General features: G+C 43.9%; 1 protein-coding gene and 1 long non-coding RNA gene across 2 annotated transcripts in view; one reads left to right on the top strand and one right to left on the bottom strand.

Annotated features, from left to right (window-relative positions):
- Positions 1–571: 571 nt before the first annotated feature.
- The window catches only part of LOC108300176, a 75252-nt gene continuing 50334 nt past the window's right edge, over positions 572–25489 (bottom strand). Inside the window, exons 3-4 of the long non-coding RNA XR_001823286.2 lie at positions 22001–22074; positions 572–1810 (exon numbers count right to left, since the gene is read on the bottom strand). This is a non-coding gene — a long non-coding RNA (uncharacterized LOC108300176). The remainder of the gene's footprint in view (positions 1811–22000; positions 22075–25489) is intronic.
- Positions 20859–25489, top strand: part of SIAH2 (siah E3 ubiquitin protein ligase 2) — a 21446-nt gene continuing 16815 nt past the window's right edge. The window contains exon 1 of the mRNA XM_017522836.2: positions 20859–21975. Within this exon, the coding sequence (XP_017378325.1) occupies positions 21559–21975 (417 nt within the window). The 5' untranslated portion in view covers positions 20859–21558. The remainder of the gene's footprint in view (positions 21976–25489) is intronic.

Below are 25489 nucleotides of genomic sequence, written 5' to 3'. Positions count from 1 at the left end.
GCGTGCCTGTAATCCCAGCTACTCAGGAGGCTGAGGCAGGAGAATTGCCTGAACCCAGGAGGCGGAGGTTGCGGTGAGCCGAGATCGCGCCATTGCACTCCAGCCTGGGTAACAAGAGCAAAACTCCATCTCAAAAAAAAAAAAACAAAAAACAAATATATTTTCCAAAATTAAAAAAAAGAGCACAGTTGTCTTATATTTTTACAACTTTAATGTCTGGCTTAATCAAAGACAGGTTTTCATAGCTGCTTCCACATTCACTTTGTTTTTTAAAATATTGTTTTAATTGAAGTATATGAAGCAAATCCAGCCTCACACAAATATACAGTTGGAAAAGGGAGAAATATTTTAAAACTTTCAGATAATTATGGATATTATGGTTTGATACACATCAAAACTCAACAAGTGATAGTTTCTTAAAGGTTAATTGTAATATTGATATGAAACTATATCAATGGTTACATTTAAATCCTCTAATCTATCTTGCAGTTTAAACAGCTCTTTGTAATATTAGGCATTGAACATCTGGAAAGTTTTGGTTCACTGACACAAGCAGATCTTCCAAATGTTACCATATTTCATTTTCATTATAGAGTATGCAAAAACTGCATTCATTAATATCACCACCAATATCCTCAGGAACATCTTTAAGTATTGGAAAGCTGTCAAGCCTACGGTGGTGGATATAAGTTTTGTAAAATTGGAATATTTCCTTGTAAGCACAAATTTTATTTTTAGCAACAGATACTGTCAGTTGTTTACCTTGAAGTGACAGTCACTTTGTTAAAGAAAAAGTCAGGCAAATGCCCAAATTTGAATAATCATGGTTTGTTGGTCAATCATTCTTTCAAGTAAAATGGTGCCTAAAGGGAAAATCTAGTTCAGCTCCCAAGTCACACAACAGCACTAGTGCATTTTTCCTCTGAACAATTGCTGTGTTCTATGATGCAGAAGAAAGACATTCAGCAGTGGAATAAAATTAACAGTGTTCATCAAGGATATTCCTCAATAAAACTCTGGTGTTTTGCTTTTTTTCCTGAGTATATGGCGGTTAAGAAAACAGTAACTAGTCCAGTTCGCTGTGCCTTGGTTCACAGCAAGGCACAAGCAGTTTTACTCACCTTTGTTTTTGTACCATCAACACAATGAAACAGGCAAATTTAACATCTTAGCATTATTATAAATATTATTTTGAACTTGCTGAAAGGAGGTGAAAGGGTCTTGGGGACCTCTCCCAGTGGTCTCAGTACTTTTAAGAACATTTTAAGAAACTTTGTAAGATTCACTTCAACTTCCTGCCTCTCAATTGGCTTCCAAAGAGAAGAGGAAGCTAAACCATGCATGCCCCGCTCTCTTTCGCAATCTCAACAATCAGAATTCCTTTTCCCTCCCCTCTAGAAAAGTAAATTAGGGTTCCTATCAGTACTGAAAATCCTCTCAGTTTATTATCATTTACAATACGTTGCTAATAGTTTCTTAAATTACGAAGTTTAAAGCTGCTTAAAGCAGTCACCCTGGGCCAGGAGGGGATGCCTGATCCACTCTTAGCAATTGGATGCTCTTCTCTGGGAATCTGACACAGGTATAAGTCAATCTTGTCCCCCAAAATAGTAGATACTTGCCTTAGAGTTGCCTAACCAATAGGTCTAGGGAAGTAGTCCCTCCTGGAGCAACGAAGGTCTGCCCTGGGGCAGTTGCCTTCTTGGCACTGTCTCCATCTTCTGGAACCAGCATCAGAATTCAATTTTGACCATCCAGCCCCATGCTAGGTAGCTACGGTGAAACCGCTGAGCAAAGTACACTTCCTCCCCTGTGTGAACAAAAGAGCCAAGCTGAAAAATCAGACCATCTTTCCTCTGAACAAGAGACCCAAGATGAAAAATCAGACCATCTTTCCTCTAATCTGAATCTTGAGCTATGCGACTTGGAGGCTGAAAACGAATGATCATTCATTCTAAAAGCAGCCCCAAGAGGCTGTCTGGTAGCTCTTGCCATCTAATTCCTAGTTCTGTCATAGACCATAGTTCATTCACTTTTATTACTGTTGAGACATCCCATATCCACCCAATAAAATCCCTTTTGCTAACATCAGCCAAAATCTGTTTCTGTTGCTTGCACCAAATGACTCTAATTGATATAGCCCCAAAGACAAGTTGCATGTTCTATCCTAGAAGGCACAAACTGCTTACAATTCCCCAAATGACAATTTTTCAGGCTTGAAAATGTTAAGATCCACCAGGTACCCATTATATTTCCTCGAGTCTCAGGATCTAGGATCTAGGGTATGCGCATGTTTTCACTGCGTCTGCATTCATTTCCATACTGCCTATCATCAGGCCACAGTGGGAAGCCTTTCCACAGTCATTTTCTGAGGAATCCATGTTATTTCTGAGATCTGAGATATAACTTTTTAATTATTTGATAGGCCGGGTGCAGTGGCTCATGTCTGTAATTCCAACACTTTGGGAGGCATTAGCAGAACTGCGTGAGTTCAAAACTAGCCGGGGCAAGATAATGAGACTCTGTCTCAAAAAAAAAAAAAAAAAAAAAAAAAAAAAAAAAAAAAAAAAAAAAAAAAAAAAAAAAAAAAAAAAGAAAAGAAAAAAGAAAAGAATAATTATTATTTGATAGAGGAAACATGGTTTGCTGGACTTTCATATCATGCTTTTAGCACAGGGTATGCCGGGAAAATGAGAATTTATGCATTGATGACAGGGAAGACTGAGGCCAAATAAATCCACTAGGTTATTTAAGCATCATGGAAAGCACCAGCCAGAGAAGCCTGAGATGTGACACTCCCATTAAACTATTATTCTGATTGAGCCAGCCAGTCTTTGTGTATGTAATGTCTCTGATGACCCTCCACGGTCAGCATTATTAAGCTTCTTATCACTGAACAGAGATTGGAAATATGCTATATGAAGTTCAAGGCCACGAGCCTACATGCTGGGGTCACAAACAGATAGGTAAAGGATCAGGCACGTAGCAAAATAAAAATGGCAGACTGGTGGGATCAGTGACCAAACTGAAGAGCTCATGCCTTATTTTAAGGGAGGAGGCCAATACTCCACTCCTCAGACAGTTGGAAGCTGCCAATAAAAAGGAATTGTGGGCTGGATTTGACCCGTGGGCACCCAGTTTGTAAACACTGGTCTAAAAGGTATCTGGAAAGAACAAACACAATACTGCATTTATTCAACTAAACTCCACGTGTATTTGTGTGCCTTGTCAACACTTTCCCTCATTCAATGTTCATAGTAGCCCCACCACATGGGTTAACCTAATTTTTCACTTGTAAGAAAAATAAGGTTCAGACATCTTAAATGCCTACCTGCTATGGTTTGGCTGTTTCTCCACCCAAATCTCATCTTTAACTGTAGTTCCCATAATCCCCACGTGTCGTGGGAGGGATCCAGTGGGAGGTAACTGAATCATGGGGGTAGTTACCTCCATGCTGTTCTCATGATAATGAGTGAGTTCTCATGAGATCCGATGGTTTTATAAGGGTCTTTCCCCCGGCTTCACTCTGCACTTCTCGTTGCTGCCGCCATGTGAAGAAGGATATGTTTGCTTCCCCTTCCACCATGATTGTAAGTTTTCTGAGGCCTCCCCAGCCCTGTGGAACTGTGAGTCAACTAAACCTCTTTCCTTTTTAAATTACCCAGTCTTGAATGTGTCTTCATTAGCAGTGTAAAAACAGACTAATACACTACCCGATGTTACATAGCCAATAAGTGATTTTACATGACTTTATTCTCAGGTGTGTCTAAAGTCCTTGTTTTTTCCATCGTAAACCAATGGCCTAAATGTCTACATTGTATAAGTTGATTTTTTTTGGCCTAGAAAACTTTTTAAAAAGTTTCAATTCATTAAAAACATTAAATTATCAAGAATTGTCACACAAAAATCTGGATTTCCAGCTTTGGGGGAAGATAAAATACTGGGTTCTCTAGCAACTCTGTAAATGGTGGAATATCTGTCAGTCTTGGATGTACAATTCCCATTGGCACATCCACAGAAGGTGGGCGGTAGCTTTCCCCCTTCAGTGGGGCCAGGCTTGCCCTATCACATCCTACTGACTCACATCAGCCAGTTTCATGCCTGACTTTACTTGCCTAGCCCTCATGGATATTTCAGTTTGTCCCCTTCCTGCCTCTGTCCAGCATGTGTTTTCATCCTAGACAAAAGGAAGCTATTACGTTATCTTTTAGCATCCCTGTGCAGAATGTCTGGGAACTGTTATGAAGCATATACTGTCAAATGAAGTACAGGAACTTTTCCAGTGGGGTTTGTCTGAATTGTGCCCCTGCAGCAATATTTAGGATTTGAATACTACATTAATCAAGGTATTTGAAATCAGTATGTTTTTCCCTTTTGCTTTCTGAACAAAAAGGAATGTACATCTTTATTCAGGCTTTAGTCTTACAAATAGCCATTTATTACAAGCCTCACTGAAGGAGGCACAGAACTAAACTGGTAGCACACATGACTTTTTGGAACTTGAAGCCAAGTCAGAAATCTGCCACTCTAGCACTTGTCAACTTCGAGCAAGCAAAACCAACGTCCTGTCTGTTCACCAATCACAGATTCTAAAAGCTAACAAAGTCACCTCAAATCATGTCTAATATCCCAAGGTTGAGCTTTAAAGTACCAAGGATCATTTTGATCTGCACAAAATGTGCGTTTTGGGCTTATAGGCAAAAAGAAAGAAAAATATATATATATATATATATACACACACACAAACACACATATAAATACACAGACACACATATATAAAAACATACAAATGTTATCAAATGAAATAATTCACTAATGACTGGTTTTGCCTCATTTTTCCAAAGTCTTTCTTGACTAATCCAATCTCACCCTTATACCACTTCTTCTCAATGGTCATGTATTCAGTCTGCATTATGTTATTTTATACATGTGGATACGTTAGCTTTTAGAATTGAATTGTGGAACATAAGTGCCAAAGGGAACTTAAAGAATCATTTAATCTAAGCCTTTCATTTTATGGATGAAGAAACTGAAACCCAGAAAACTTAAATGATTGCCCAAGGTCACAAAGACAGCTGAGAAAGGGCACATTTAACCCCATTCCATGGTCTTTACACTCCAATGTGCATCTGTTTATTATGTATCCTCCCAAATATACTCTGAAAATGAAGTGGCCTGGTTATTATGTCTGTAATTTACTTTTAAATACGTTAGCTCAGATAGTGTGACATAAATGTATGTGTTTGTTAGTCTTTATACTCTAGGGACAGCTGGTTGCCCTAATCAAGAATTCACAGCTAGCATTTAATCAAAATGCCACACACCAGAGAGGACTATCACAAGGCTTTAGCTACCTTCAATCAACAACAGAGGCTCTGCTAATTATAATAAATGCTATGAATAGGGTTTTACAAGTGAAATTAGTGACTTGTTAATTAGCATAATGGATTCTATAAATGGATTGCCATTAGTGAAACTGGTACAGTTCAAGATAAAATGTTTTTAGAGATACTCTCCAACTTATCACAATTAGGGTGAGTCCTTCACCTTTGCCTGTAAGAATGGCACCCAGGGCTAGAATAACAAACGATTCTATGTCCAGTCCTATTTCAGAGGATTCTGGTTGCCCAGTACAGCTATAGAGTTAGCTGAATCTTGCCTCTAGTTGGGGTATCTGCCTCAATGAATCCTTTATATGTGGTATGGTTAGAGCCCCTAAAGAAAAGAGGTCTGGGACTTCCCAAGAATATAGAACAGGTTTTATGAACTGTTCCTGAGCCAACTTTTTAATACATGCTTATTTAATAAATGTCTATATGTATGTAGAATTTGGCTGACAATTCACTTTTAATATAAACTACTTGTGGTGAGATTGTCAAGAAGCATTCACTGTCACTTACCTCTAAGATTGATGGCTATTGACATCTACCAGAAAGATTCTAATAATTGTGAATTACTATTATGAGTTCCTATTATTATTGTGTCCCTGAAAAATTTGCATGTTGAAGTCCTAACTCCCAGTACCTCAGAATGTGATCCTATTTGGAAACAAAATCTTTGCAGAGATAATCAAGTTAAAATGAGGTCGTTTTTAGAGACAGTGACACAGGAAAAATACCAGGTGAACATGAAGGCAGAGGTGGGCTGATGTGTTTACAAGTCAAGGAACACAAAGATTGCTGGCAAACCATCAGGAGCAAGGGGAGAGGCAGGGAACAGATTCCCTCTCACAGCCCTTAGAAGGAGCCAACCTTTGCCAACACCATGACCTGGACTTCCAGTATCCAGAACTGCAAGACAACTGTAGCACTGCTGTTTACATCACCCACTTTGTGGTACTTTTTTACGGTATTCCCAGCAAACTAATCTAATAAACAAATGGGCTGAGGTCTGTTTGTAAAACAGCTTCAATAATTGTTTGAACTGATATGTCCAGTATCACAACAGTCACAAATAAGTACTAACTGTGTAATTCCCAAACATTTAATTGCATAAAATTGTACCTGTGCTTAAAAATTTATCCAACAAACTTTAGAATGGAAGGATGAGGCCCACACTACCTGACCCCACGGTCAATGTCCCAAACACATTTTAGTCAATTCCATTGTGTTCATTGGCTTACTACAAGAAGAGAAAATGTAAGCCAAAGGGAGCCAGGGACATCTCAACAGGGTGTTAGCAAGGACTCATAAGGTCTGGGCTTGTGGAAGTGATTTGGGGAAAATTTTAAGGAAATAGAACTTTGCTCTTAATTGGATGCTGCAGGAAGCAGGGGTGACTCCATTATTGGATATGTTAGTGATTCTCATCTAAAAAGGCAGAAAGAGCAAAGTAAAGTTAAAGATGTAAATGGTAAAGAAGCCGCTGCCATTTATATTAGCCAAGAAAGGGAGCTGTTCTGTGGTTTGGACAACGTACTTTTTTGTATATGTGCTCAGATATGATTATGGTGTTGTCTTGTTTTATCTTGCTGCATAGTCACAGTTTGGTCCTGGTATTCTGTGAATTTGGTGATGTTCAACAGGAGAACACTAAGGTCTTAGCTGTGAGTTCTAGGTCAGCTTTTCTCTTTCTCACCACGGAGCAATCTTAACATCCCTACTAGTAGGATAACTGGATGTTACGCATGCCCAGATGGGATGCAAGAAGAAGTATACCTCATCACCATGAAAGTACCCTTGTTAAAAAAGAAAAAAGTGGAATCTGAATCTAACGAAAACTTCAGCACTGTCCAACACAAATATAAGCTACATATGTAATTAAAAATTTTTCAGTAACCACATTTAAAACGTAAAAATGAAGAGGTGAAATTAATTTTTAAATATATTTTTAGGTAATACATCCAAAATATTTTAATATGTAATCAATATAAAAATATTAATACAATTCTATTCTTTTCATAGTCTGAATTCTGGTTGTATATTTTACACTTGTAGCACATTTCGATTCATACTAACCACATTTGAAGTGCTCAGTAGCCACATGTGACTAGGGGCTACCATACAAGCAGTACAGATCTATACCTAACTCCCAGTTTAGTGGAAATATGAGAGAGAGAAGAACGCTTATCTCCATCAAAGGATACAATTAGCTTAATCTAAAATTTGAGAAATTCTACATGAAGGACTTAGTTTCTCCAACAAATAAATGATAAGGAAGAAGAAAAGGAAGGAGAAACTTTCATAGATTAAAAGCATTTTTTTTTCTTTTTTGAGACAGAGTTTCACTCTTGCCATCCAGTTTCACTCTGTAGTGGCACAATCTTGGCTCAGTGCAACTGAGGATCAAGTGATCCTCCTGCCTCAGCCTCCCAAGTAGTTGGGATTACAAGCACCCGCCACCAAGCCCAGCTAACTTTTGCATTTTTAGTAGAGATGGGGTTTCACCTTGTTGGTCAGGCTGGTCTCAAACTCCTGACTTCAGGTGATCCACCTGCCTCAGCCTTTCAAAGTGCTGGGATTACAAGCATGAGCCACCTCACCTGGCCAAAAGATTCTTAAGGGTCATATTAACCAAATATGTTTGAATCTTGATTTGAAAACGCAAACTGTAAAAAGATATTTTTATAGTCAGTTGGAGAAAACGAATACCAGAGACTGTCTTTTAGATGATTTTAAAAAGATATTGTTGTATTGTTGGATGTGATAATACTGCTGTTGTAGTTATATTAAAGCAAAAAGTCCTTATCTGTTAAAGATATATGCTAAAATATTTATAAGTAAAATAAGCATATCTGAAATTTGCTTTAAAATATTTCAGCCAAAAAAAATAGGAGAAAGATAAAACAAAAATGGGGGAATGTGAGTAACTGATAGGTGATGGATACCCCGAAGTACATGATACTGTTTTCCTTACTATGGTGTTTGTTTGAATATATCTGTAATAAAAAGCTTAAAAATAAGCGTGATAAGAGGAAAAACAATCCATCTTTATGTTTTTTCCTCTTATAGTAAAGTTTCACTGGTGTACACACATCTCAAAACCTATCATACTGCACTTTATGCGTGGCTTGTTGTATGTCAATTAAACCTGAATAAAGCTGTTTAATAAAACAATCTATTATAGGATCACACATACTTGAGAATCCAGTATGAATGACAAGTTTTCACAAGTATTATTTCAATTAATGAGGAAGACAATTTGTTACAACTTTTCTATTGTAAGTGACAGACCCCAATTCTTTCTGGCCTGAGAAACCAAAATGGAGGGAGGATTAGTGTCAGGTCTGGTCTTTTGAGCTAATAAGTCAGCCTGAAACTATTCCATAGATGCTGCCAGAGGACACACAACTTCTGAATCAGATACAAAGAACTGTGTTACTCATGGTACAACAATGATGGCACAACATGATGAGCATCAACGTATTTACATTGATTCCCTTGGACCCACTGATGGCAGCGTTGGACTCTCCAGAGTGGCCCCCGGAAAGACACTGCTTGTGGCAGGGGAGGCACAGCTGAGGCTGTGTGCTCTGCAGGGCCATCAGGAGCCAGGAACAAGAAGGAGCCCCATCCCCTACTAAGTTGGCAGGGCAGGAACCCCACATTCCTGGGCACAGCTGCAGCTGCCTAGCCTCGGCTCCAGGCCCAGGCATCCCTGCACTCTAGGGGGTCCAGGAAGCCCCCCTGCCCCTGCTGGCTTGCAAAAGCTTGCTACTGCTCCCTAGCCTTTCCCCACTCCTGGTACCTGCTCCAATTTCAGAGCAAAGTTGAAGCTGAGCCCAGATGCCATTTCGACCCACCTGGGTGAGCATGCACTGAAGGGAGCGCTGACGTGCCAGCATCCCTCCTTCTCCTCCCATCGCTTTAGCCCCCTCTGAAACTTTGGGCACTGACAAGCTCAGGGAGACCTAGAGGTGCTGAGGGTGGCTCCATGTGGGCCTGTAGACGCCCCTTGGCACAAACATCCTGGGGGCCATGGATGACACGTTGATGGCGGGAGACAGTCAGGTTCCTGGGCAGGAAAGGGACAGATCCCTGGTGAAACCCCATCTTTAAGCCAGGGACAGCCTGAAGCCTAGGGGCTGGGCTGCCAGTTCCAGGTAGAGTTCAAAGCCCAGAGTGAGAACTTGTAGTTTTTCTGGGCTGCCCATGGCAGCCCATGGACAAATCAGCATGCACTTCCTCCCTTCTGGCCTCATAAAAAAGCCAGACTCACACAGACAACAGGACTACCAGCTGCGGAAGGGAGCTACCCACTGCAGGTCTCCTCCAAGCTGTTCTGTTGCTCCTTTCCATCTTGCTCACCCTTGAATTGTCCAGTATCTCATTCTTCCTGGACATGGGACAAGAACTCAGGACCTGCCGAATGGCAGGACTGAAAGTGCTGTGACACAAACAGGGCTAAAACACGACCCCCTGCTCACCACACTGTGGGCAATGAGAAGGAGAAAAGAGCAGCAGCCCTTTGTGGAGCCCAGATTTAGGGCATCCCTGAGCAGGGCTTGGACACCTTCTTTGGGGCTCTATGGTTCCTGGCATCTCCAAGCTACTGGGCACCACCAAGCTCCCCTTATCCAGACGCAGGTGCCGCAGCCAAAGGTGTGCAGTACATCTGGTCCAGCCACAGCCTCACATGGAGCTGGCACACGTGCCAGTGTCTGGAAGTGCCCACCCCACCACAGCAGCCAGCATGCCTAGCTGTGCGTAGTAACCTGACCCCACGCTCATTCACCCACACACCCATCACTGCTCTGTGCCTGGCTTGCCCTTGGCAGATATGGGATCCAGCCTGGTAGCGCAAGCTGAGCACAGCCTGCCAGGCTGAGTGGGCGGAATGAGCCCAGAGGACACAAGCAATACTCAGGCAGAAGGCGCTGCCAGGCACAGAGGTTTCCAGCTGGCAAAGTGACAGCCCAAGGATGCTGTGACACCATGTCCTTCCAGGGTGGCACAATATGGCTCAGATGGATGCTTTGCACATAGTTATATTTACATTGCAACCAAAGAACACTGAGCTTAGGAAATCCATCACTTTTCTAGCAAGCAATTATCTCCTGGGTCACTTCTGCTTTCCTGATATGTGTACAAGGGTAGACTGCTCTAGTTAGCCAGGGTCAGAGCAGCTTTGTACAGTTGCACAGGTTGTGTAATATGCAAAGCACTACATGGAAAGAGGCACCATTCACACCATATATGTCATAGATCTGTATATGAAATACAACAATTTCCAACAGACAAAGGTAAAGGATCCTGAGGAAGGTGCTGCATGGATGGCCCTGGCCAGTGTTATGTGTCCATTTTCTAGCTGTGAGGCAAAGTCAGTCCTACCCAAATCACACAATATAGTTCCCCAAAGTAATACCAAGGAATGTTTATCAAGAGTGGAAATGGGCCAGGCACGGCGGCTCATGCCTGTAATCCCAGCACTCTGGGAGGCCAAGGTGGGCTGCTCACTTAAGGCCAAGAGTTCGAGACCTGCCTTCCAACATGGTGAAGCCCCGTCTCTACCAAAAACACAAAAATTAGCCGGGAATGGTGGTATACGCCTATAGTCCCAGCTACTTGGGTGGCTGAGACATGAGAATCATGTGAACCTGGAAGGCAAAGGTTATGGTGAGCCAAGATCATGCCACTGCACTCCAGCCTAGGTGACAGAGCCTCAAAAAAAAAAAAAAAAGAGTGGGAATGGATGCTGGACAGACAAAGCCACAGATGCCCATTACCCACCAGTACTATTACTGCCATTTTCCAGATGAAGATACTGAGATTCTGCAGTTAAGAAAATTGCCCAAGTCCCATAAACGACAGAAAGGGACAGACTCAAACCCAAGTCTAAATTAGCCAGGTGGGGTTGTGTGTACCTACAGCCCCAGCCACTTGGGATGCTGAAGCAGGAGGATCGCTTGAGCTCAGGATATCAAAGCAATAGTGAACCCTGATTGGGCCATTGCACTCCAGCCTGAAAAATAAAGCAAGATCGTGTCTCAAAAATGATAATTATAATTACCAAGTCTGTGTGACTCCCGAACACACTCAGTTTCCATTTTAGACATCCGAATTCCCTGTTGTTAATGGGTCAAGTCTAAACTTATTTCTTTGTTGTTCAAATCCTTTTGATGAATGTTCCCACTTTTCCACCTAATCTCACCTCTCAGCATTCAAAATGGAATCCATCTTGAGGACCATCTACTGCCCTCATGCATTCCTTTTAGGAACCTATGATCCTTCTATTCCTCTCATTTGAAATAAGCATTCTCTCTAAAACTCAAAGCTGTATAATCCCTTAAAATCAAGATCAATACGTACATCATAAACTCCAAATTCTTTCCATAAAAATCAAAGATTTTGCATTCGTTTGAAGTAACCCCGACTTACCATTTAATTTCTCCAACGGGGCATAAGTGCCGAGAAGCCAGAGGTCACGTCTTTCCTTAAAACATAATAGGCTGGGTGTGGTGACTCATGCCTGTAATCCCAGGATTTTGGGAGGCTGAAGCACAAGGATCACTTGAACCCAGGAGTTCAATACCAATGTGGGCAAAATAGCCAGACCTTGTCCCTACAAAAAAATTTAAAAATAGCCTAGTGTGGTGGCACGGGTGCCTGTGGTACCAGCTACTCAAGAGGCAGAGGCAAGAGAATCGCTTAAGCCCAGGAGTTCGAGGTTCAGTGAGCTATGTATCATGCCACTGCATTCCATCCTGGGCTACTGAGTGAGACCCTGTCTCAAAAAACAACCAACCACACATAACAGACAACTTTTGTAGTATCTGGTCAGTCCTAAACTGCTCCTGTCAGAACTCCTCCCACCCACCCACAAGGGTGGACACGCGGCAACCATGTTTGCAGTCAGTGAGCCCGTCTGTGTGGCCTTAGCTTAATGGATTGGGAATAGTGACCTGACCTAAGCTGTCCAATCAGAGTCTCTCTCCTGAGATTTGGGCTTAAATCTGAGATTTGGCAGTGCCTCACCCCTCAGGAGAGGCAGCTGAAACACAGGATGATAAACTCAAAATCTGCAGGCTGGCTACCTGTGACCTTGTGCTCTGGAAAGCAGTTAAGAGCTAGTTTGCAGAAAGGGGAAGGGTTAAATAGACTCTATGACAAGTAATCGGAGAGAACAAGTTGCCTGTTTCCTGGAGGTTTGCAGCTTCTGATTCTAGGGGTCTCAGACCTGTGGGCACTACCCACCCTTGTTTTCCATGAGCCCCCAGAAGTAGTCTGAAAACAGTGCAACTAGTCCAAGGCTGGGCATACTGTAAACATTTTCACACTTGATGAATGCCCCAATAAGGTAAATGGTTTGCATCTTATTACTCAACGCTATGGCACTCATTACACGGTAGATCAGCTATTCATTTGCCACAGTTATTTTTGTCTGTGCTGTGATGGCAGTGAAACGGGCTGGAGGAGGGAAGGCTGGTGAGGTGGTGGAAGGCGGAGCTCCCAGGTGACTTGTGTAAGCCCTTGGTGAAGGCAGGGGCAGCAGGGATGGCGTGGTGGGCCAGGTGTGCAGGATACACTGAATTAGGCTGAGTTGGAGGGAGGTGGACAGAACGACATCTCCTGGAGTCCAAGCCAGGCAAATGGGGCAATAACAGGGCCACTCACCAAGTCGGAGAAGACAGAAGGGGAAGGAGTGGCTTTTCTACTTTTTTTTTTAGAATTTCTATAGCACAGACAGCTGGAGGAACCAATTTTAAAAATCACCTGCTTTCCATTATGGAGTCAGATTCTCCCTTTTATTACCATCTCTTTTCTTGGACTCAATGACAGTCGGTTATTGGATTTTTAATCTGACAAAATTAATGTCAAAGGAAAGGAATGTATTATTTGAGGCCTCAAGGTTATGGCAATTTTGCTGTTTCTCAGTGATCCACACTCTGTGTTGGGTTGGGCTGGTATGGATGAGGCTCTCTGGAGGAATCTTAAGTCAGACCTAGAGATGTGGGGACGGAGAATAGAGAGATTATTCCGGACTCTCTCCCCTCTGCCTTTCTTCACTTCTCACTAAGGGATCGAGATCTAAGAACAAACAGCCCTGGGAGAAATGTTGTGTATGCAACTCTGCCTCCATAGCGGGTTCAGAAAGGAGGCCAGTGGGGATTTAAGGACGGTTCCTAAAGGAGAGAGGACAGAAGGCTCCCCAAGGTACGAAAGTTTCAGGAGCTCTGTACCTTCGCGTATATGCTCCCCCGTCTCTGCACTGCAGTCTTCACCCCCTCTTTTGGTTGTCACCTTCCTACTCTTGCTTTTTCTTGATGTCTTCCTCACACTTGCCCAGGAAGTGCTAAACTTCACCCTCCTCTCTTTTCCCAACTCTATTGTGGCGTTTATCACACTGTATTAGATTTTCAAAATGATGTCTGGCGGGACCACCAATTGGTTAAGAGCACGATCACTGGAGTTAAAACAGCCTGGATCCAATTCATGGTTCTGCCACTCACCAGTGTGATAACCTGCTTTCTGCCAGCTAAAACTAACTCTCCCTTTCCCAGACTAAAAGCTGGGTCAGGCTGACACTGGGCACCCAGGAATTAGTTTGTTGATAAGAGGCCGAGTGAAGTGGTGTCAGCAGAGCCTGGAAATGGAGGTTCAGGGAGCGCCCAAAGCCCGCCTTATGTATAAGTTGTGTGTGTCTCATGACAGCTTTACCCCTCACACCTGCCACTGCTTTATTTCTTATGTATCAGTTTATCTTTTAACTTTTTGCTCACTCTGCTTTTGTAAAAACTTCACTTCGGCTAGTTCCCCTCCCTGTTAAAACTAGTGTATAAAAAACCACCTTTTTCTTTGGGGCCAAAAAAATTTTGGGCGTTAGCCACTCTCGATCGCCGGCTCAATAAAGAACTCATAATTCAATCTCAAAGTGTGGCACATTCCTTGACTCGCTCAGGTACAACGACAGCATATGACCTAGGACAAGGGATTAAACTTCCTCTTGGAGGTTTGTTCATCTATAAAAGGGGATTCCTAGAGCACAAGCCTTACAAGGTTCTAATAAGGATTAAATGCAATGTGCTTGAAAGAGTGTCCGATATCCAGTGAGCACTGTTGTAAGGGTTTTATAATTAATGTTATTCCCCTACTGGACTACTATCTCTCCAGAAAGTCAGGCCGGGGCTTGATGTTATCCGTGGTCTCCAAATGTGACAGTATTGACAGAATAAATCTTTGCTCTTGGCCAGCTGACCAGTGGCCACAACCTGGCTCATAGCCTTCAACTCTACTTGACCCAGAAAGCCTCCATTGGAGCATCAGATCCTCCAACCCATCTATTTCTTTTTTTCCGGGGTTCCAAGTTCTACTCACACACATTGGGTTACTCTTTTTACAATACTAATTTCAACAAGTCACCTCTCAGACCCACAGACCTGACCGAAGCTCCCAGGTCCTTTCCACAGCAGTGTAATGCCCTTTTCTGGCTGGCTAGTCTTTATATATCACCCATTTTGGCACCAACCCTGCAGCTAAATAAATCTTTCACTAAAATAACCCCCAGAAAGGCAAGAACAACACATTGTTTTAAAAAATAATACAAGAAACACATGAATAAATTCTCATTGTACAAACAAAAAAGAACAAGAGAAAAAGAAATAAACTCCAGAAATATAGAAAGTATGTAAAAATAAACTCCAGAAATATAGAAAGTATGTATGCTTTCCATACTCCATATCCATTCACATTTCCCTCCCCGGAGCAGCTGCTGCTATCAGTTCAGTGTCTTCTTCCAGACCTTTCTATGCTCTTGTAAGCATACAGTCATTTTGCCTCACATGGTATTTTTTACAGAAATGGAATCATTTTGGAGTTTTTGGCTGAAGTGTGTTTTTTTTGTTTGTTGTTTTTTTAGATAGAGTCTCACTCTGTTGCCCAGGCTGGAGTGCAACGGCACAATTTCTGCTCACTGCAACCTCCACCTCCCGGATTCAAGCAATTCTCCCTGCCTCAGCTTCCCGAGTAGCTGGGACAATAGGTGCACACCACCACACCCAGCTAATTTTTGTATTTTTAGTAGAGACAGGGTTTCACTATGTTGGCTAGGTTGATCTCAAACTCCTGACCTCAGGCAATCTGCCAGCCTCGGCTTCCCAAAGTGCTGGGATTACAGACATGAGCCACCATGCCCGGCCACAGTGGCTTTTTTCATGTAATAATTTGTCTTGGAGGCCTTTTCTAAATTGTAGAGGGTTTTATGGGATGGTTTTTCACAGTTCTTTTTCTTATTGATGGACACTGAGATTGTTTCCAAACTAAATGATGATTTCATTTTAGCACATCTTCTATCACATTAAATTATCATCTGAAAAATATGGATTTAAATAAAAATAACAAAGAACATGAATTCTGGTTTTGTTGTTCAGTGTTTTTGTTTCTATAGGTGTAGATAATAAAAATCATATTCCTGTATTTGTTTCCATATATTTAAATAGCATTATAATTAAAAATCATTTCACATATAAGCCTTCTGACCTGGGCCAGGTGTATTAGTTGTACATTGCTGTGTAACAGATGATCCCAGAACTTCATGGCTTAAAACAGCAAACACTGAAGCCAGGTGCAGTGGCACATACCTGTATTCCCAGCAACTTGGGAGGCTGAGGCAGGAGGATTACTTGAGCCTGGGAGTTCCAGGCTGCAGTGTGCCATGACTGTGTCTGAGAATGGCCACTGGACTACAGCCTGGGCAACATAGCAAGACCCTGTCTCTAAAAATAAAGATAAAAATAAAAACAGCACACATTCATTATCTTACAGTTTCTGTGTGTCAGCTCAGCTGAGTCCTCTAGGTCACGATGTCACAAGCATCACTTGTGAGCCAGCGTTGCAATCATCACAAGGCTCAGCTGGGAGAATCCACTTCCAAAGTCACTCACTATTGGCAAGCCCAGGGTCCTCGCTGGCTGTTGGCCAGAGACATCAGTTCCTTGTCATGTGGACCTTTTCATAGAGCTACTCCCAACATGGTAGCTGGCTTCATTCACAGAGAGGGCTTAGAGAAGGTTGTAGACTGAATACTTGTGTCTCCTCAAAATTCACATATTGAAACTGTACTCCCTAATGTAATGGTGTCAGCAGGTGGGGTCTTTGGGAGGTAATTAAGATTAGAGGAGGTTACGAGGGTGGAGCCCTCACAAAGAAGATTGGTATCCTTAGAAGAATCCTTAGAGAACTTTCTTCCTGTCTCTGCTGTGTGAGGACTCAGTGAGAAGGCTGTTATCTATGAACCAGGAAGCAGGCCATTGCTAGACACCTGTGGTACCTTGACCTTGGTCTTCCCACCCTCCACAACTGTAAGAAATAAATATTTGTTATTTAAGTCACCTAGTTTATGATATTTTGTTATAGCAGCTCAAGCTAAGACAGCAAGCAAGAGGAACGGAGGGACAGTAAGACAGCATTCACAGTCTTTTTTAACCTAATCTCGGAAGTGACATTCTATCACTTTAACCATATTCTGTTCATTTAAAGCAAGATCAGCCCTCATTCACAGGGAAGGTGTTACATTACACATTGGGCGACACCAGGAGGAGGGATCCCTGGGAGCCTTCTTAATGACTACTTCCTACAACTCACTTGGCCTCTCTGTAACTCCGTTTTGTCATCTATAAACATCAACCCTATAAAAGACATTGTGAGAATCTAAGATGCTTAGAACATTCCCTGGTACAGGGTGAGCAAGAGAGAAAACTAGTGTGGATACAAAAATAATGCAAATACATAGACCTATTCTTAGTACACAGGACTAAGTCCACGATGCTTGTTTAAGATATGCTTGAATTGGGAGTGCTTGAATATAGGAGTTTGAGGCCAGCCTGGGCAACGGTGAGGCCCCTTCTCTACAAAAAATAAAAAAGTAGCAAGGCATGGTAGCACATGCCTATAGTCCCAGCTACTCAGGAGGATCCTTTGAGCCTGGGAGGTCGAGGCTGTAGTCAGCCATGATCCAGCCACTGCACTAATCCTAGACAACAGAGTGAGACCCTGTCTTAAAAAAAAAAAAACTTGAATTAAGTGACCCACAATTATTCAAAAGAAGTTTGAGCATTTGGAAATTACCCCAGAAACAGATGAAGTTAAAAGTTCTACTATAATTACCAGGGGGCCTTACGTCACCTCCAGATTTCCCACAAGCTTCCCCTGGTGAGGAGTTTCCACGCAGCAAGCTTCAGTGCATACTTGAGTCATCTCTAAATAGCCAACCACAATTTGCTCTGCAAATGCACCCCATTTGCCTGATTGCAGAAGTTGCCTGATTTGCAAAACCACACAATTTGTAAGTTACAGAAAAAAGGGCAAGAGCTTGTCTGCCTAGCTGGAGCATTTCTCATTGTGCTCAGCAGTTTAGTAAGATTAGGAACTCACCTGTGAGGTGTTTTTTTTTTTTTTTTAAGACTTACCCTGCTATTTTAGGGAAAGAAAAAGCTATTCAGTATACCCCCAGTCTTTCAAGCTTAGCGCCGAGCAGATGGGTTAAGGAGAGGTGTCCTGCTTGACATATACAATCTGGGATTCAGTGGGTGGGCAAATGAGGCCAACCTCTCATACAGCAGATGTGGTAAATGAGTCATGAATCAGGAGGTAACAAAAGGCTGAACCCTGCTCCCCCAGGACACAGTCATTCACTAAACAGGCCCAGAAACAGGAGCAACACTCCCAAGGGTAAATAAACCTCGCAAAAACTCAACTCAGCACACATTTTGAGTGCACGCTAAGTGCGACCTCTGAGCTGATTGCCCTCTGAAACAAGAGGCTCTAGCTCATAGTGCAAAGGTCACCTTTCTTTGTTTCAAAAACCACAAGGAAGGAGGAAGAAAGGCGGACTGGAAAGACCAGCCTGGTCACTGATGTGGCTCACGTAGCAGACCTGTCCACTCTCCTCCCCTACCTTCAGCAACTGCCCAGTTTTTTTGTTTTGCTTTTGTTTTTTAATTACCTGATTGACTTAATCAGGTGCGCAATGATGTGAAGGAGGAAGAAAGAAGTCATTTCTCTATAACAGGGGAGGCATCTGCCACGGTAAGAGTGGATGGGTTTGTTGTATTTTTAGAAAAAGAAACCAAATTCCTCTGCAGAGAATTGCTTTTCCTGTTCTTTATTTCAACACCTCCCAAACCAAACTGCTTTCTAAATGACTGGGGCCTAACTGGAACACTGAAAGCTCATGTCAATGGGGCAAGCGTGAGGACTCCAGTGTCCCAATGAGTGCTAGTAAGAAGTGCTGGGAATGAGGGTCATCACACAGAGAGGCCGGAAGTGGAAGGAAAGAAAATACGTTCCAGTGATAAATTCCAAATGCTTTGATTTTAAACTAAGAATGAAAACTATTACATTTTCTCCAGTAACAGTAAAACTGTGGGTGATTTTTGTGTCATCACTTACGTTTTGCGTCATAAAAAGGTGAAAATGAAAAAAATAGAATATGATTTTTCTCTCAAGACCAGCTAAGGAAGAGTTTATGAAAAGTTTGCCCACAAAATTCAGCACTTTATTATAGGCTGAACAACTGTTTTCTATCTCTGTTGAGTGTGCTAATCTTAACTCTTTTTTTTTTTTTTTTTTTTTTTTTTTTTTTTTTTTTTTTTTTTTTTTTTTTTTTTNTTGAGTCGGAGTTTCGCTCTTGTTGCCCAGGCTGGAGTGCAATGGCGCAATCTCGGCTCACCGCAACCTCCGCCTCCTGGGTTCAGGCAATTCTCCTGCCTCAGCCTCCTGAGTAGCTGGGCCAGACTATAAGTAGGAGTCAGGCATAATTCAGAAGAAGGGCTCCAAGCGGGTTCCCATATTCTCAGCCGTGAGATCTTGAGCAAAGTAATCTGTGTCTCACTTTCCTCAACTGTAAAATGGGGATAACAGTAGTATTCATCATAAAGAGTTATGAGAAATACTTAAAACTATCCATGCCCAACATACAGTGGGCACTCAATAAATATTAGTTATTATTTTATGCTCTCCACCTATCCAAAAACTCAGGTTCAGCCATGAGCTCTCAAAAGCCTACAAAACCTAGTGTTGTTACTCATGTGTTTTTTAAAAAAAGCAAAACCCTACAGTGGTTGACCCCTATCATTGAGGTAAATGTCTTATTAAGCCAGTTGAGGCTCCCCTTGTGCTAACCTCACACCCTTACACTCCCATTATGTCCCCTCCAAGTCCCAGTGCAATCCCAGAATACCTCCTCTCACTCTGTACTTTTCAGCTCCTGCTATAATGCCTTCCCACCTCGCGGTCCCTGAAATCCTTCCTCTCCCAGGGTTATTGGGCCTTGCTCTCTTAGTAGAATGTAAACTGCCTAAGAACCATTCTCAGAGCTCCAACAGTAGCGGGCACATGATAAATGCTCCAGACACATTTACTGAATGATTGAATATCTATACCTAGTAAGGTTTTCCAAGATTTATATCAAATTCCATCAATTCTATGCATTTAGTCTTTCTATGGAAGCCCTTTGTTAGGATTAAATTTTATTTCTTCTGGGCTCTAACGCCATATTTCTTTGACAAATTTTATTCATTCATATTAAGCATCCAATAATAGTTTTAAAAGATAACAACTAACGTTTAAACAGTGCTTATGATGGGCAAAGTTTTTTGTTTGAGATGGAATCTCTGCGTTGTTTTAAGAGTTTGACATATATCAAACTCATTTACTCCTCACTGCTCCCCCATAAGATAGGTATTTTTATTCCACTTTTGCAGTTGGAGGAAACCATTTTTCACTCAGTCCTAACAGTTGGTCCTTACCTCTGTATCTCCTACAAATATCCGCCACCTAGGGTAACCCTTTCCCCAATTCCAGAGTCACCGGCTCAAGCAAAGTTTGCAGAAAAACAATTTAACTCGGAGTACACAGTTAACACTTGAACATGCGGTTCACTCCGGGCTACCCTGCCCTCGCTAGCGCTTCTGATGGGCCCGCAGGCTGGCCTACGCCGCCCAACAAAGACTAGGACTTCTGCCGGCTCTCTACCAAGAGGACGCAGCGCCTTATACTGGAGGCTCACCCACTGTCTTCAGAGACCTCACGACCCAACCCACGTTTCTGGCATTCCTAGATGATCTCGAACTCTCAGCCAACGCTGTCCATGAAATGCCTCCTCCTCCTGCTATACAAGCCAGGGGCGCTCAATTCAATGAAGCCTCCTTCAGGTCCGTTGGGAAAGGAATAAAGGGAACTTACTTCCTTCCCACCGCCCCCCCTTTACTCAAACCCACCGTTAAGTGTACAAAACTAGGTCCTATGCCCACTGCAGACCCAACTCGAGCCCCTTGCCCGCTCCCGCCCAACGCTTCTCGTCCTGACTCCGAACACAGAATCCTGGAAGCAGCGTCGCCCTCCTCTGTTGCGCGCTGATGAATCAACCCCAAGAGACACCTCTCGGTTTTTTCCGACCAGTGCAGGGGCGCCCGCGCCCCGCCCCTGCCCGCCCGCGTCCGGTCCCACCCACCATCCACGCTCACGCCCTGCCAGAAGTTGCCCTTCCAGTCTGATCGGAGGGACGCGTCGGCCAGGCACCCCGGGGTGTGGCCAAAGGACTTCGGCGACGCCTTCCCGAGGGTGGCCCCCTCCCCAATCTGGAAAACACAACCCCGCGAGGCTGCGGCAATCTAGGCATGCTCACTGGCGCAGGCCCGGCCCGCAGCCTGAGCAGGAAGCGCCGGCGCTAGGCGGCCCCCTGCGCTGCCAGCTGGAGCCGGGCGGAGCCAGCGCCCCGGCGCAGGGTGGCTCTGCCAGTCCCCGCGCGCCTGGGCGGCCGCACACGTGTCCAGGCGTCACGTCCGCGCGCGCCCCCGGGGCTTGCGTCAGCGGCCGCTCCAGAAGCGGGTGGGCCAGGGATCTTTGCGCACCGCTTGGGTTCGGGGCCCGAGACGCCGCGCCGGGAGGAGGGCACCACGAGGGGTCCGACGCGGAGGCGTGTTCGGAACTCCGGGGGCTGCGGAGGGCATCGGCGCGGTCCAACCCTCCGCCTCCCGCGCGCCAAGCGTCTCCGCCGCGCGGACTTGGGCTGGGCGCCGTGGCGTTGCCTCAGAGCTCTCTGCCCGCGGGGCGCGCACCGCCTTGACCTGGGCGGCCCCGCGGCAGGCAGGCGCCCGCAGTTCCATGGTTGGTTCGGAGCGCGATGAGCCGCCCGTCCTCCACCGGCCCCAGCGCTAATAAACCGTGCAGCAAGCAGCCGCCGCCGCAGCCCCAGCACACTCCATCCCCGGCTGCGCCCCCGGCCGCCGCCACCATCTCGGCTGCGGGCCCCGGCTCGTCCGCGGTGCCCGCCGCGGCGGCGGTGATCTCGGGCCCCGGCGGTGGCGGCGGGGCCGGCCCGGTGTCCCCGCAGCACCACGAGCTGACCTCGCTCTTCGAGTGTCCGGTCTGCTTTGACTATGTCCTGCCTCCTATCCTGCAGTGCCAGGCTGGGCACCTGGTGTGTAACCAATGCCGCCAGAAGTTGAGCTGCTGCCCGACGTGCAGGGGCGCCCTGACGCCCAGCATCAGGAACCTGGCTATGGAGAAGGTGGCCTCAGCAGTCCTGTTTCCCTGTAAGGTAAGTCCAGGGACAGCCCACGCACCTCCGCCGGTGACCTCAGGGACTCCGGTATTCTCCAGCCCACTCTCAGGCCCAGAGAGGCGGTCAGCATCTCTCCTAAAAAAAAAAATAAAAAAAAAAAAATGTTGTTTACACTTCGTCCACCCTCCCTCAAGCTCACTTTGAAAGGAGTAGCTCTGGGTTGACATTTACCGATTACTGACCCCAGATTAATCGGCATTCGCTGGTCATTAGAACATTTTAGCTCACCCGCCCCAATGCCCGAGTCCTCTGCAGATGTGTATTCGGGTACGTTTGGTAGGGATGGGCCACACCAGTAAAACTTGGACCGAGAAACTGACTGTGGGGATTGAGGAGGGAGGAAACGGGCAAGCTAAACGCACCCTTTACCAGCCTTTGGCGTGGCTGAATTGATACTGGAGTCCTGCACCCCGCACCTCTCTTCTGCGCACCCCTGACACGTGGGAGCTCTCCAGAGTGTAGCTAAAAAAAGGACCCCTACAGCCTGTTTTCCTCCAGCTACAAGAAAACCCTGCAAGCCACGCCTTTTTCTCTCCTAGCCTTCCAAGGACTGGGAAGGATTGAGGAGTTGTGGCTGCGTTTTTGTATTAAGTGGGGTGAAAACAGTCAATCAAGAAATTAACAAGCGCATTCAAGAGCAGTTGTTAGAGCTGTTTAAAGCTCATCACTTCATTTTTTATTTAATGTAAAAAGTTTTCAGTGCCCTTGCGAAAAATGCAAACCACTAAGACAAGAAGTAAAATGAAAGGGCAGGACCTCTCCTGTCCTGTCCCACCATTGCTAGGTTTAATGTGTATCTTTTAAAACTATATATATACACATACACCCTCGCAGCTAAATATAGAATCATAGATGTCAGTGTATGTCAGGGAGGTTTTTTTAATACCCACACAGAGATACAAGTTTTTCTCCAGAAATGGCATCTGCAACTTGCTGTTTTTAAATTCATATTATCACACATATTTCTCTCTGTCTGAAACCCAGTCAACTTCATTGTATTTTAAATGGCTGCATGGTATTGCATTGTGTGGTCATGTTATAACATTTGTTTATCTGCAGCTATTATGTGGAAACCTTCAGGAGCAATTTCACAGACCTACTTGTCTACATTACTTCATTAAAATCTGGAAAGTTCATTTTCTGAAATTAGAAGTGGAAATAATGTCATTAATACTTTCCAGTTTTTTTGTACAAGTTACTTGCTCTGCCTCTTGGGCCATTTAGGCTGTCTTGCATTTCTCCTTGGTGCTGCTTATTTATAGGACAAGAGCTCATTTTTAAATTAAAAATAATCCACCAGAGAATTTGGGACTCAGGTCAGTAAAATGAGTGATATAATTTGGTCTGCTGCCTTGCCGCAAATCAAGTTTAAAATAGCATATTTAAATAAGGGTTTGAATCAGTGTTTGGACTATGGTGTTTCAGGCAACCTTAATAAATTGCTTTCAACCTCTCCTCATATAATGCTTACTAATTCACTCAGCCCAGTTTCTCAGAGTTTAAAGTATTTGCATAGTTGTCTCAGGTTTGTGAAAAAGGTAACAAACTAGTGGTTAGAAAAGGTTTGGTGGTAGTTAACATAGAGTGGCTATTTGATGTCTGAGATATATTGTAGGGGTGGGGGATGCCCCACAGGATTTCTGGGGAGTCATTTTCTCACCCCATTACTTTCCCTTAAACCTGCAGTGGCTAATAGAAGAAATGGCTTTAGGTGAGTTATAGTTCACAAATGAGCATTTGGTATTAGTCAGTAATCCATAATTTGTTTTTAAAATGCAACCTCATAATAGAATCATGCTATTCCCAAGAGAAGGGGAAGGAAACAGTTATGCTATATGGAGCATGAAGTTTCACTTTCAGGATCTAGAACTCTGGTTCCTATGAAAGCATATGTTCTTTCCTAACGTGTGACAGGCTAGTGAAATCAATCTTGAAGAGTAGTTCTGGGAATCGGGGGTTCTCAGCCTTTCTGTACATGTCAGTGATTTTCTGAGTCTCTATAAGAATACACTTGGGCAAAGCCATTACTTTGCAAGCTGAAATGTAAAAGGGTCAACCATTCTCCTACAGACCAGGAACCAAGCTTAGAATGTGATCTTGGGGATGCTTTTGTGTGTGTATGTGTGTGAGTTGTATAAAGCTGGAGTGTGCATGCCTCACCTTTGGTTGATCAATAATCAAAACTATTGGCAGGGCAGCTCAGCCAGTTAGTCTGGATAAACCAAACTTGAATGTATACATAAGCCCAGCAACCAACCAAGATGTGTTAGCTATAGGGGATGAGGAACAACAGTCAGTGGTAAGGCCTGTATCAAACTTAAAACAAGGTTGGTCTGTTTTCCTAGCCCTTTGGCCTACAGTTTGAGGCTCCTAGAAATTATGGGGACTGCCTTTTCACTGTCCCCACCTGCTCTCAGAATCTCTCATGGGCTGGCTCATGTGAAAAAAAACACTGTTGAATAAAGTACCAGAGCCCACATCTCAAGAGCTGCCTGGCACTGCCACTGTTTGCTTGAAAGACCACCTCTTGGGGCCTTGATTTCCTCATCTGTAAATGAGAGATGTGACTGCTTGACTTCCGAGAACCTGTAGCTTCTAGCGTTCCAAGAAAAGAAGAGAGGCTATCTGGATGCTCTCTGTCTGCCAACTGCTTCGGTAGGGGTCGGCTTTTATTAGTTTGCCTTTTTTTTTTTTGCAGATGAGGAAACTCATGCCTACAGAGTGGTTAAGTGTGAAGTGACTTGTCAAATCACACAGCTAGTAAGTGGACCAGTCCATGCACCTGCATCTCAAAGGCACAGATCTTTTGTCCTACAGGGATTTTGAATCTGAGTGTATACTCCAACATTCTGAATCATAACTCAAGGTTGACACCAGTAACAAAACCATCTGGTTCGATGAGTTCACCAGATGGGCCTCTGATGGGACCATCCCAAAATGACAACATACATACTCACTAGGAAATTCATTGGCAGGAATTTTGTAGGGCATGTAGGGTAGGAAAAATAGGGGGGGACCTACAAACCTAGTATTTTGTGGAATATCATCACATCTTTAGACTGCTTCAGTTAGCCAAAAAATGGATGTATTGCCAAATAGCTACCCTACGTATGTGTAGGGTAATTAATTAAAGCCTAGAGTTCGGCCAGCAGCTTTGATAACAGGGAACCAGGTGCATTATTAGTTCAGATATTTGGGTGGTGTCTCATGCCTGTAATCCCAGAACTTTGGGAGGCTGAGGCAGGCAGATCACCTGACATCAGGAGTTTGAGAACCAGCCTGGACAACATGGTGAAACCTCGTCTCTACTAAAAATACAAAAATTAGCCAGGCGTGATGGTGGGCACCTGTAATCCCAGCTACTCAGGAGGCTGAGGCAGAAGAATCACTTGAACCCAGGAGGTGGAAGTTGCAGTTAGGGCCTAACAGAGTTCCGAGATCGTGCCACTGCACTCCAGCCTAGGTGACTGAGCAAGACTCTATCTCAAAA

The sequence above is a fragment of the Cebus imitator genome, unplaced genomic scaffold (assembly GCF_001604975.1).
Source record: "Cebus imitator isolate Cc_AM_T3 unplaced genomic scaffold, Cebus_imitator-1.0 Scaffold25, whole genome shotgun sequence".
Taxonomy (NCBI): domain Eukaryota; kingdom Metazoa; phylum Chordata; class Mammalia; order Primates; family Cebidae; genus Cebus; species Cebus imitator.
This window is presented reverse-complemented; position numbering and strand designations above follow the sequence as displayed.